Raw genomic sequence first — 13,492 nt, forward strand, 5'->3', positions numbered from 1 at the left:
TCATTGCTCTTCCTCAGATGCAACAAATGTATACCTCTCTGTAGGCCTGTGTACTTTGTGTCTCATCCTCTGATATCTTACTGTTGTAGGGAAGCAAGAGCAGGTCTTTTATGTATGTCTGAGCTCCAGAGAGTACCAACTAAATGGTAACACAAGTTCCATGGGCAAGAATAGAGGCAGGGAGACCAGTTAAGACAGTTATTAAAACACTTATACATCATGTAGAAAGAATTGGTGAACTAGTAGGTAAGTAAAATGAAGTAGTATGGAATGCAACATGCAGAGATTTTTTTTAATGGAAAATATAAAAGAGATAATAAAAGACTATGGCCAACTGTATTTTCCACAAGTGTGTGTGCCAATATGTTCTGTCCTATGTGCTCTTGTACAATATGACCTTGACATTCTCCCATTCAAGAGGTAAAATGTAATCCCCCTCCTCTTGGTCTGGTCTGGCATTAGGACTCATTTGTGACCAAAAGAATATAACAGAAATTTGTGACCTATAGATGTGGTGGAAGTGATGCTGGTTCAGAAAATACCATGTAGCTTACATCTAGTTCTCCTGGGATGTCCTGTGTAAGAAATCTAATTACTCTGGTGCTGTCATGCTGGAAATGTCACATGTAGGCCTTATGGTCATGAGTCTCAGCAAGTCCAGGTTTCCATTATTCTCCACCATGGTATCAGGCACATGAGTGAAGCCATTTTGGACCCTCCAGACCAGCCTGGATGTCAACTGACCCAGCCAAGCACTGCTGGAATTCTGACTTAGCAGAATTGACAAGTATCATAAAATGGTGGTTGTTTTAAGACACTAAAGTTTTAAAGTAGTTTGTGATACAGCAACAGATAACCAGAGGAGACTTAAAGGATAGAGTGTGAAGGATTTACTTCTTTTTAATTGAAATATCAGAAGGAAAGGAAAGTGATTAAAGAAGAAACTAAATATTAAAAATTTTTAAAAGTCATCAATGCACAGATTGAGGAAGCTCAACAAATCCCAAATAGGATGAACTAAAAAAATCAACACCTAGGCATGTTTCATCAAAGTGAAACTTCAGAAAACCCAAAAGTCTTAAAAGCAGGCAAAGAAAAGAGACAGCATACACTTAAACAAGATACAGAAAGGTGATTTTTCAGTAGTGCTAATTAAACATAGAAAACAGGAATGATATCTAGAAGACACTGAAATGCAATAACTGCCCATCAAAAATATGAATAAAAAATCAAGGCAAAATAGAACATTTTCCAACAAACAGAAACAGAAACTTCACCCTAGCAAAAACCCACCAAAACTATTCTAATGGTGTAGGAAAAATAATACTGAATGAAAGAGGTGAAAGGCAAGAAGGACTAAAAAAGTAAAGAAAGGGTAAATATATGGGTAAATATAAATAAAAATATTGTTTGTATAAACTGGCAAAATGTTTTATGAGTTCTAAGATATAAAAAACACAGGTGAAAACACAGGTGTCATGAAAACCACCCTATTTTAGAACGGAAAACCACCTCTTAATTGGAGATATCAACACTATCATCATTTGGCACATAAATTTGGGCCAATCCTCCACTCCTGGCCATCTGATCTATAAATGTGGTGGGATCGACCTAAGAACCATTGAAAAGGAGGCTGCTGAGATGGTAAAGAGCTCCTTCAAGTATGCCAGGGTGTCAGACAAACGGCCAAAAGTGAGTGTGGTGGTTTTTGGTATCTCCCCTTAGAAACTGGAGAACAGCAAGTATTATGTGAGTATCATTGATGTCCCAAAACACAGAGCATTCATCAATAATGTGAGTACAGGCACATCTCAGGCTGACTGTGATGTCCTGATTATTGCTGCTCTTGGTGAACTTGAAACAGGCATCTCCAAAAATGGGCAGACCCATGAGCATGACCCTTCTGGCTGACACACTGGGTGTGAAACAGCTAATGGTTTACAAAATGGATTCCACTGAGCCACCTGCTGCCAGAAGAGACACAAGGAATATGTTAAGGAAGCCAGCACATATATTAAGAAATTTGGCTACACCCCAGCACAGTAGCATTTGTGCCAGTTTCTGGCTGGAGTGATGACAAAATGCTGGAGCCAAATCCTAACAAGAAATGAGACATCGCCCACAAAGATAGCTTTGTAAGACTGGTGAATCCCAGACCTGTACCCCTGAAAAAATAATACATTAGATGTTAATTAAATAATATAAATAAATAGATGGCTATGCCAGTGGAACTGCTTGAAACTCTAGATGGCCTCCTGTCAGCAGATCATCCAACTGACAAGGCCTTTTGTCTGCCCCACGAGGACGTGCACAAACTTGGTGGTACTGGTACTCTCCCTGTGAGCCGAGTGGAGGTGTGTCCTCAAAGCTTTGCTCCAGTCCGGTCCGTGTTACAACTGAAGTCTGTTGAAATGCACCATGAAGCTTTGAGTTAAGCTTTTCCTGGGAACAGTGTGGGCTTTGATATTAAGAATGTATCTGTCAGAGGTGCCTGGCTGGCTCAGTCAGTGGAACAGGTGACTCTTGATCTTGAGGTTGTGGATTCAAGCCCCACATTGAGTATAGATATTACTTAAAAATAAAATCTTAAAATAAAGAATGTATCTGTTGGGGCACCTGCATGGCTCAGTGGGTTAAAGCCTCTGCCTTCGGCTCGGGTCATGGTCCCAGGGTCCTGGGATTGAGCCCCACATCGGGCTCTCTGCTCAGCAGGGAGCCTGCTTCCTCCTCTCTCTCTCTCTGCCTGCCTCTCTGCCTGCTTGTGATCTGTCTGTCAAATACATAAATAAAATCTTTTAAAAAAGAAGATTTAAAAATTTTTAAAAAAGGAATGTATCTGTTAAAGACGTTTGTTGTAGCAGTATGGCTGGTGACAGCAAAAATGACCCGCCGGTGAAAGTAGCTGGTGATTACCCTGAACTGTCTGGGCCTAATAATTGCTGTCTATGCATGCGTGCTGGATTGTTACACACCTCACAATGCAAGTTTGCTGAGCTGAAGAAGATTGATCAGTGTCCTGGGAAGAAGTTGGAAGATGACCCTGAATTCCAGTTCCTGTCAAGTGCATATGTACTGGGTGCTTCTTTGGATATCCTCCTCTGGGCCATTTCGCTCTTCACAAAATGAGACAGACCATTGCTGTGGGTGTCTCAAAGACTTCTGTGGCTAGTAAGGTCACCAAGTCTGCTCAAAAAGTTAAATGAATGTAGTCCCTAATAACAGTGACCTCAGTCTTAATCAGTGGTGGAAAAACTATCTCGGAACAATCTCGATTGGCTATTAAACTTAATAGTAAAAGACTGCTGGGGCACCTGGGTGGCTCAGTCGGTTGGGTGTCTGCTTTGGGCTTAGGTCATGATCCCAGGGTCCTGGGATCGAGACCCTCATCGGACCCCCTGCTTGGTGGGAACACTGCAGAACATACAAATGCTCAGCAGCTCGACTCTTAGATATGTGCCCTGCAGAAATGCATGCATGCATTCACCAGAAGATGTGTATAAGAAGGTTCACAGCTGGGGGAGAAAAGATTCATAGCAGGAGCAGGACTACGTGTAAGCAGCAAAAATTAGAAGTGAATGTTCATAATTTTGGTATATTTGCACAACAAAATACAAACTATATCACATAACCAGAAACAAAAGAACGTATACAACATGGTTTGCCAAAATGGACAAAACTCAACTGTGTTCTTTAGGGAAGTATATATACATAGTGGTAAAATTATAAAGAAAAGCAAAGAGATAACCATCATAAATATCACAACGGGGGTTAGGGTTAGGAAGAATGTCATTGGAAAGGCACAGGCCATGAGCCTTCTGTGTTGCTGGTAATGTTCTTGATCTGGATAGTGGTTGCATTTTTATACCAAAAGCACTTTGGTTTTATGTACTTTGTTATATAATTTTAGTTCACAGTTCCAGCAGATTTTTAAAAAGATTTTATTTGACAGAGAGAAAAAGAGATAGCAAGAGAGAGCACAAGCAGGGGGAGTGGGAGAGGGAGAAGCAGGCCTCCTTATGAGTAAAGAGCCCAATGCGCGGCGCGATCCCAGGACCCTGGCATCATGATTGGAGCCCAAGACAGATGCTTAATGACTGAACCACCCAGGTGACCCCTAACAGATGTTTTAACTTTTTTAAAGTTTGTTTTTGTTTGTTTATGTAATCTCTACACCCAACGTGGGGTTTAAACTCACAACTCCGAGATCAACAGTCACCGGCTCTACTTACTAAGCCACTCAGGCACCCCCAGATTTCTTTTTAAGTAAAGGGAAGAAGTCCAAGGATTGAAACCTGGTGGCTGTTTAATATTCAGAATTTGTTTATAAGTCCTACATGAATTTAACATTCAACAAATACTTTTTGACCACCTACAATGTGCCAGGCACTTGTTCCAGCTGCTGGGAATACAGCAGTACAGCAGTGGACAAAACAGACAAAACCCCTGCTTTCGAGGAACTTCTACACTAGTGAAGCCTGGAGAGAGTATGTCAGGAAGATGGAGTGGTTACCTATGCAACATGTTGCTTGCTTGTCCTATAAGATGAGGACATAACAAAATTAATTATCAGCTGTAATAAGCCACTCACATGGTCTGGATAGTGTCTCAGTTTTGCATGATCTTCATTTAGATCTCTTTTATAAGCTCTCAACCTCTGTATTTGTCAATTTAATTTACATAGATGTCCCGTGTGTTTAAAACTCTATACCCCCACCTACTTCTCCAGGGTTGCCCATCTCAGTGAGCTGCATCACTGTCCAGCCACATGCCCAAATCAGAAACCTGAAGGTTATCTGGACTAACCCCTTCTTCGCTCCAGCTCGTCATCACTCTATGGAAGTGTCTCCAGTACAGGGAGGGCAAGAATGTTGGGTGTTTCTACCTACCTGATCCATGAAGATACTGTTTTTTCTCTGCTTCTTTCCCCCAGGGCTCAAGGTAGGGATGTCCCTCAGTTCAAGAAGGTGGTTTTCCAGGAATTTACTGATGGGTCTTTTACTCAGCCCTTATACCGTGGAGAACTAAACGAACACTTGGGACTCTTGGGGCCATATATAAGAGCGGAAGTTGAAGACAATATCATGGTGAGTTTAGAACAATGAAGCTATAAGAAAATTAATCCTATATATATTTTTTTGTCTCTATTTATAAAAATAATGTATTTTCACTTTCTGAGAATTTTAAAGTATAGAAAATCAAAAATTTGAAAAATAATCCCATAACTACCATTTTGGTGTATGTTCTCTTTGTCCTATGTATTCTTTTATTTATGTGCTCAAAATTATGCAACGTATAATTTTACCTCTTCTTTAAAAAAAAAAGATTATTTATTTATATTAGGAAGAAAGAAAGAGAGAGCAAGCGTGGGAGGGGCAGAGGGAGGAGAAAGAATCCCAATGTGAGGCTGAATCCCACAACCCCAAGATCACAGCTCTTCGTTTTGGACTAAATAGCATATTGTCAATATTTCTTCTTTTTTAAGATTTTATTTATTTATTTGACAGGGGTCACAAGTAGGCAGAGAGGCAGGCAGAGAGAGGGGGAAGCAGGCTCCCCGCTGAGCAGAAAGCCTGATGTGGGGCTCGATCTCAGGACCCTGAGATCATGACCTGAGCCGAAGGCAGAAGCTTAACCCACTGAGCCACCCAGGCACCCCATATTGTCAATATTTCTTGTGTCATTAGAAATACTTTCTAAATATCTTGTTTTAATGATGGCATAATAGTCCATTATGTGAATTTATGGTTTACTTAACCATTTACTTTGAACAACCTTTTAAATAGTTTGCTATGTTTTCACTAGTTCAATAATGTTGCAGTCACACCCTTTTCCTTGGGTAAAATTCCAGAAGTACAATATACATGAACATTTTAAGACTTTCTCTAAAGAATTATCTGTTAATGTCTTTTGCACATTTGACCTTTTGAGGGAGAACTTTTCTTATCAGTTTATATTACCCTATATTTTCCCAAGTTTGTCATCTTTTAATTTTATTTATAATGATTTTTGAAATAAAACAGGTTTGAATTACTGATAGTAATCCATAAATCTTTCTTTTGTGACACACAGCTTTTATGTTTATAAAAATCCTTTCCTATACAAAGATTTTTTTCTTAAAATCACTTATAATTCAACTTTGTTTTTTACAGTTTAATTGCTTCACATTTAACCTTTTATTTTATTTATTTGTTTATTTTTTAACACTTAACCTTTTAACCCATAAGTAATTCCTGTAGACTTCAAGTTATTTTGGTGCATTGTGTGAGCCAAAAATTCCTGGAATTTGTCATAAGAACCACACATGTTGATTCTTGGGCTTACGGTCTCTGAAAACCCTGGGGTGATATTTTCCCTTTTACTTTTGAACAGCTTTTCAGTATTTAGGAATTTTCTTTTTTGCAACTTTGAGCTCATGCTTTAAAGATTTTAGAGTTCAAAAATACCTCAGTTTCCTCTGTAGATAGAGTGTGAGGTTTGGGTCCTGATAACACCCATCCTCTGTACCACTTCCTCCGGGCATTAAGAACTTGGATAAACCCCAAATAGGCATTGCTGTTAGGGATATAAACCTTAAGCTAAGGACTTTATATGATCCTAAAATATGATACTCAAATTCTTTTTTAAATTTTGTATTTACTTTTTCTCTGCAGGTAACTTTCAAAAACCAGGCCTCTCGTCCCTACTCCTTCTATTCTAGCCTTATTTCTTATGAGGAAGATCAGAGGCAAGGAGCAGAACCTAGAAGAAAGTTTGTCAACCCTAATGAAACCAGAATTTACTTTTGGACAGTGCAGCAGCATATGGCACCCACTAAAGATGAGTTTGACTGCAAAGCCTGGGCTTATTTTTCTGATGTTGATCTGGTAAGCAGATGGACATTGCACTGGCCACTTACTGGTTTAGAAGAAATGGACTTCATGTTATCTGCTGAGAATTTTTCTATTTACTGTAAGCTTAATGGGAAGCCTGCAATAGGGGAGGTGCCATCATATTTGTGTTTGAGAACGATCACTCTGGAACCTACCAGATCAGGATTGGTTTGGAGTGGCATGGAAGTTGATAAGAGATCTATCTTGGTTCCTAGGCGAGGGCATTCGTGTTCATAAGATTGATGTCTTTTCTCTCAGGAGAAGGATGTGCACTCAGGCTTGATTGGACCCCTTCTGATCTGCCGCAGCGATACACTGAACCCTTCTCACGGGCGACAAGTGACAGTGCAGGAATTCGCTCTGTTTTTCACTATTTTTGATGAGACTAAGAGCTGGTACTTCACTGAAAACCTGGAAAGGAACTGCAGAGCTCCCTGCAATATCCAGAAGGAGGATCCCACTCTTAAAGAAAATTACCGTTTCCATGGTAACATACCCCACCCCCAGTTATTACTCAGGCTGAGGCTTGGACAGTGAATTGAGAGTGTGTGTATAGGAGTAGAATCCTTGTAGGAATCAATATTTTTTACTGGAGGAGAGGGAAAGAAACTTATGTAATGGATTGCAATAGCCTTCTCTGTGTTCTCCTCTAGCAGTCAATGGCTATGTGATGGACACACAGCCTGGCTTAGTAATGGCTCAGGACCAAAAGATTCGATGGTATCTGCTCAGCATGGGCAGCAGTGAAAACATCCATTCTATTCATTTCAGTGGACACGTGTTCACTGTACGGAAGAAAGAGGAGTATAAAATGGCAGTCTACAACCTCTACCCAGGTATGAGCTAATTTCTGCCCTTTTTGTCTACCTGCTGTATGTACTGAGTACTTACTTTTCATGGTGCAGGCACTGGGGAAGCAATCCATGAACAAAGCCAAGAAACTCTTTGATCTCAGGTAACTTACTTTTTCAAGTAACATAATAAATAAATTAGCCCAGAGGGGTGCCTCGGTGGCTCAGTGGGTTAAGCCTCTGCCTTCAGCTCAGGTCATGATCTTGGGGTCTTGGGATCAAGCCCTGCATCAGGCTCTCTGCTCAGCGGGGAGCCTGCTTACCCCCCACTCGCCTACTTGTGATCTCTCTCTGTCAAATAAATAAATAAAATCTTTAAAAACAAATAAATAAATAAGCCCAAAAACAGGATAATTTCAGATACAGATAACGTGCTATAAAGGAAATAGAACAGAATAAATGAATAATTAATGTTGCAGCACTTTCCTGGGTTAGGGTTAGGGTTTCCACCGTCTCAAATGCACCAGTAGTTCTCCATGGGGTGAATTGTTTATGTCCATAACCAGTATAAGCATGACTCACAGTGTTGATCAAAACACAGCTTTATTCTAGGTCTCCACCAGCCCCCTTTAAAACAGGTTTAATAGTGGGAGCAAACTTTCCCTGTTTCTGTGTTAAAATTCCAAGAATTTCAGTGACTTTCCTGCTCACTCTTCAGTAATAAACTCTCCTGCGGCCGCTTCATGTCACACATACACCTCCAGCCCCGAACTGCTGGGTGCACTCTGAAAGGGAAGGAAGGTGTGGTTGAGCTTTCTCTTCCTCTGCCTTACGTTTATTGTGTGTCCTCCCCAACCCCTTCGTGGCTGCTGCTTTGAACTCCAGCATGGAAATGGTAAAGGTTAAATGCTAGGACAGTTCTTATCTACTTACGACAGACACCTTTATTCTAGGGAGTCACTTGTGACTCGTGCCTCAGCCCCTCGGTACCCCTCTAGCTTCTTACTGCTGGGTTGCGTTAGCCCTCAAGGCAGCCCTAGTGGCCTAGGTCCACGAGGACCTCACCCTCACTTCCCTGACCCAGGGAGCTCACATCTGGTTGATGGGGGGGGGCACAAAAAAACACAATAACCTTTGGCACTCTGTGAGTGCAGTGGCCCTCTCCTTTTCCCCCACCAGCCCGTTTCTCCCATTTCCCAGGAGTGGGGGCTATCAGAGCTCAATCTTCAGTACCTTCAAATTGGCGGGGTCGCATAGCAAAGCACTTTGGCTTTGAGGGGGCCAAGAGTGGTAGAACTGACTTAGGTGGCTCTCCTTGGGTTAGGGTTAGGGTTAAGGTTAGGGTTAGATACATTTTTTAGTAAAAAGAAATAATTTTTGTTCCTTCTGTTTTTGAAAAGGTGTTTTTGAGACTGTGGAAATGCTACCATCCAAAGTTGGAATTTGGCGGATAGAATGCCTTATTGGCGAGCACCTACAAGCGGGGATGAGCACTCTTTTTCTGGTGTACAACAAGAGTAAGTAGCTTTCCTCCTTCCTAGGACGGTTGCTTTTATCAAGAAATAAATACAAGCTCGCAGTCATTAACAAATCTACAATGAACATTGCTGGCAGAAATTATCAGAGTCCTCAGGGAAGAGCAAATATGTGCGAACCTGAAGCTCTAAGTATTTAACAAACTGGTGCTAAAAATAACTTCGTTCTCACAACTTTGTGAAGCTCCAGCATCTCCAAGAGCAAAATTTGAAACTGAATTTTGGTTCGGTTGCCAAAGATAACTTACAAATATGGCTTGGAAGAGTTCAAGATTCAACCATAAACAAGTCAGAGAACCATTGGTCTACTTCGTTCCGCAGCTGCAGAATGTGGATGGTTCTATTAGAGCGAATTAAATGACATGGTAAACAATAGAAACTATAGACCATTGCTTGGTATTCGCCCATTCTCACTGGCTTGCCTTTGTGAAGGCTGAATTTTAGGTACCGCTAGCTGTCACGCCCCTCTCCTTTGATTTCAGAGTGTCAGACTCCGCTGGGGATGGCTTCTGGATACATCCGAGATTTTCAGATTACAGCTTCAGGACAATATGGTAAATACCAGTATTTTGTCTCCCAAGAACTGGGCTGACGACTGTATCTTTTTCATTTCTGTTGGGTTAGATAACCCATCCATCTCCATCCTTCTATTATGTCAACTCCACAAGTGCATCTTAAATCCATTTTCTCTCCTCTGATTGCCACTGTTCAAGCTACTATCACTCCTCATGACCACCTCCTTACATGTCCTACCTGCATTCCCTGGTGCTCCCCTTGAGTCCGTTGTTTTCACTCTGCTATGAGCAGCGACAGGAAAGCTTGAGCAGGATCTGCAGACAACTCCCAGATACTGTTTTAGAGCAACAGTAAGCAAACTAGGGCCTAAAGGCAAAATCCAGCCCACCAATTATTTATTTTTTTTATTTTTTATTAACATATAATGTATTATAAGCCCCAGGGGTGCAGGTCTGTGAATTTTCAGGCTTACACAGTTCACAGCACTCACCATAACACATACCCTCCCCAATGTCCATAACCCACCACCCTCTCCCAACCCCCAGCACCACCACTTGTTTTTATGTAGATTTCAAACTAAGAATTATTTTTCTAGTTTTAAATGATTGGGGGGATAAAGAAGAAGAATATCTCATGACATGTGAAAATTATGTGAAATTTGTATTTCAGCGTCTGTACCTAGAATCTTGTACTGACACATACAGCCAGCCCCACTGACCTACAGTTGTCTGTGGCTGCTTTCACTCTACCACAACAGTTAAGTAGCTGAAACCAAATGATCGGCAGAGCCTAAATTATTTATGATCTGGCTGTTTACAAAATAAGGTTTGTCAACCCTGTTTTAGAGGGGAAAAAAGTGCCATTTGAAAACAAGGCCTGATGAGACACCCGGGTAGCTCAGTTGATTAGGCATCTGCCCTTGGCTCAGGTCATGACCCCAGGGTCTTGGAATCCAGAACCTGGAATCCAGGGAGCCTGCTTCTCGCTCTCCCTCTGCCCCTTCCCCTGCCTGTTCACTCTCGCTCACTCTCTCTCTAGCAGATAAATCCCAGACCTGTAGTAGTTACTCTTCTTATTTATTTATTTATTTATTATTAACATAAAATGTATTACTTGTTTCAGGGGCACAGGTCTGTGAATCATCAGGCTTACATAGTTCACAGCACTCAGCATAGTACATGTCCTCCCCAATGTCCATAACCCAGCCACCCTATCCCTCCTACACCCCTCCACTCCAGCAACCCTCGGTTTGTTTCCTGAGACTAAGAGTCTCTTATGGTCTATCTCCCTCTCTGGTTTTGTCTTGTTTCATTTTTCCTCCCCTCTGATCCTCTGTCTTGTTTCTCAAATTCCTCATATCAGTAAGATCATATGATAATTGTCTTTCTCTGATTGACTTATTTGGCTCAGCACAATACCCTCTAGTTCCATCCACATCATTGAAAATGGCAAGATTTCATTTCTTTTGATGACTGCATGGTATTCTGTTGTATATATGTACACCACGTCTTCTTGATCCATTCACCTGTTCATGGACATCTAGGTTCTTTCCATAGTTTGGCGATTGATAAAATCTTTAAGGAGAAGAAAACGAAGCTTGAGAGTTATTTACCAAAATAATATTATTTGTCTTTAGGCAAAAGAATGATTTTTTTAAAGATTCTATTTACTTATTTGACAGAGAGAGAGAGAGATCACAAGTACGCAGAGAGGCAGGCAGAGAGAGGAGGAAGCAAGCTCCCCGCTGAGCAGAGAGCCTGATGCGGGGCTCGATCCTGGGACCCTGAGATCATGACCTGACCTGATCATGACCACTGAGCCACCCAGGCGCCCCAAAAGGATGATTTTTTTAACTTTCATTTTTACTTACGTTTTATTTCTCATTAACTAACTTTTCTAGAAGGAAAATACATTATGTAATAAAGAAGTAATGATAGCATTTTATAATACTTGTAATACATTCCAGTACCATCTAATTAGAGGTGCTAAGAATAAACAAAATTATTAAGTTTAAAAAATTAAATACTACTGTGCTTTTGCCTTTATCTTCTCCTCAGCTACGTTTAACCTTTCTCAAGAGATCAAATTTAGGGGCACCAGGGTGGCCCAGTCTGTTAACTGGTTCTTGATTTCAGCTCTGGTCATGATCTCAGGCCTGTGAGTCTGCTTGTCCCTCTCCGTCCGCCCCTCCCCTACCCTATTTCCCCTACTCCTGCACCTCCCAAATAAATAAATACAATCTTAAAAGAAAAGAGAAAGCAATTTTATTCCTAAGTATCTAGGACCAACACAGCTGAATCTAATCTCTTTTTCCTTTCTTGGGCAAAGGACAGTGGGCCCCAAAGTTGGCCAGACTTCATTATTCCGGATCAGTCAATGCCTGGAGCACCAAGGATCCCTTCTCCTGGATCAAGGTTAGAAAGCGCATCACACTCAGTCGTGTCATGATTCCTCTTGCAAGCTCAAAACAAAAGTTATTTTTATCAAACTCCAGGTAACCGACAGAGAAAGAACAGAGTGGCTTCTGCTTGTTTTTTGTCTTTAAGGTTACTCTGTTTCTTTTCTAAATGACTAGCTCTTTCAGATTTTCTCGTTTTCCCATTTCCTCTAGAGAAGCACTGTTCAATATGATAATTATAATCTGAACCACAAATGCAAACCACATGTGTAATTTCATATTTCCTAATAGCCACATTTAAAAAGAAACATGTGAAAATCATTTCATCCAACATATCCAAAGATTTTATCCAGTGAACATGGGTTCACTCATGGCTCTGACCCCTTCAAGGGCGAACATACAGGGACTTGCTACATGAGGCCTCGCCGCGACAGTCGGTTGCCTCTAGAGCCCGAGTGTGCCCCCCGCCTCTGGTACTCACTGCCCAAAGACTGCTAGTTACGACTCAGTTTGAACTGACTACTCACGAGTTCCTGAGAATCTTTGTTTCTTGGGGAGCTGTCCGACCCCATTGTCTGACCTTGCTTTTCTTTCAACCTTATGTATACCCCTGGGTCGCGGACACTGGCATCTCTGTTGTCCCATTGATTTACTTATTGTGATAGCATTGTCATCTCCATGCGGGGAATTATATGCCCTTCATTGTCTACAACCTAATGAGACTAGTAAATAGAGTGCCTTTTCCGTGCCCAGCCAAAGAACCCGAGTCGAACACCATGTTCAGTTCCCACACACGAGATCTGGCCCATTGTTCCAGCTTGTCAAGCTTCTATCTCCCAAAGAATTTCTTAGTCTTCCCAGTTTCACTGAATTTACTGCTTGATCAGTAAACATTTTTATACGTTAGCTAATTCACGATAAATATATTGAAGAAGACAGGGCTTCCTTACTGTGTGCTTTAAACAAGTCCAAGTATTTTTAACAAATCCTCACCACACTGTTACTGTCACCCTCATTTCAGATAAGAAAGCTGAAGCAAAGAAAAGTCACTTGCCCCAAGTCATACAGCCAATGACGGTTGAGCCGAAATTCAAACCGTGATCCTTGGGGTCCAGAGGCCTCATTTGTAATTGTTATACTCTGCTGTTTCTAGAATCCCCTTTAGGTTGATAATCATCTACTAACGGCCACAGTTTGCTTATGGTAATTGAACCAGTTACAAATCCACCTAATTGTATTATCAGCCAATCTGTATTAAATCTCCTCATTCTCAAGGAGCTTTTTTTTTTTTTTAACCATCTGTCCTACTAAAAAGCCCAGGTATACGTTTTCTTGTTCTGGTAACTTTATAAAATAAATACCCCAGAGAAATAAAGAATTATA

At 41.1% G+C, this 13,492-nt stretch overlaps 1 protein-coding gene across 2 annotated transcripts in view; it reads left to right on the plus strand.

The window, feature by feature from the left end:
- F8 (coagulation factor VIII) overlaps positions 1 to 13,492 on the plus strand; it is a gene marked incomplete at its 5' end in the record, with an annotated part of 109,520 nt that overhangs the window by 69,058 nt on the left and 26,970 nt on the right. The window contains 7 exons of one of the 2 annotated variants that reach the window (XM_082716592.1): positions 4,931 to 5,084; positions 6,651 to 6,863; positions 7,128 to 7,356; positions 7,523 to 7,705; positions 9,061 to 9,177; positions 9,678 to 9,749; positions 12,040 to 12,125. In XM_082716592.1, the coding sequence (XP_082572718.1) occupies positions 4,931 to 5,084; positions 6,651 to 6,863; positions 7,128 to 7,356; positions 7,523 to 7,705; positions 9,061 to 9,177; positions 9,678 to 9,749; positions 12,040 to 12,125 (1,054 nt within the window). The remainder of the gene's footprint in view (positions 1 to 4,930; positions 5,085 to 6,650; positions 6,864 to 7,127; positions 7,357 to 7,522; positions 7,706 to 9,060; positions 9,178 to 9,677; positions 9,750 to 12,039; positions 12,126 to 13,492) is intronic. The other variant, XM_082716593.1, reaches the window with a different exon arrangement.

Source organism: Mustela nivalis (assembly GCF_964662115.1).
Source record: "Mustela nivalis genome assembly, chromosome: X".
Taxonomy (NCBI): Eukaryota; Metazoa; Chordata; class Mammalia; order Carnivora; family Mustelidae; genus Mustela; species Mustela nivalis.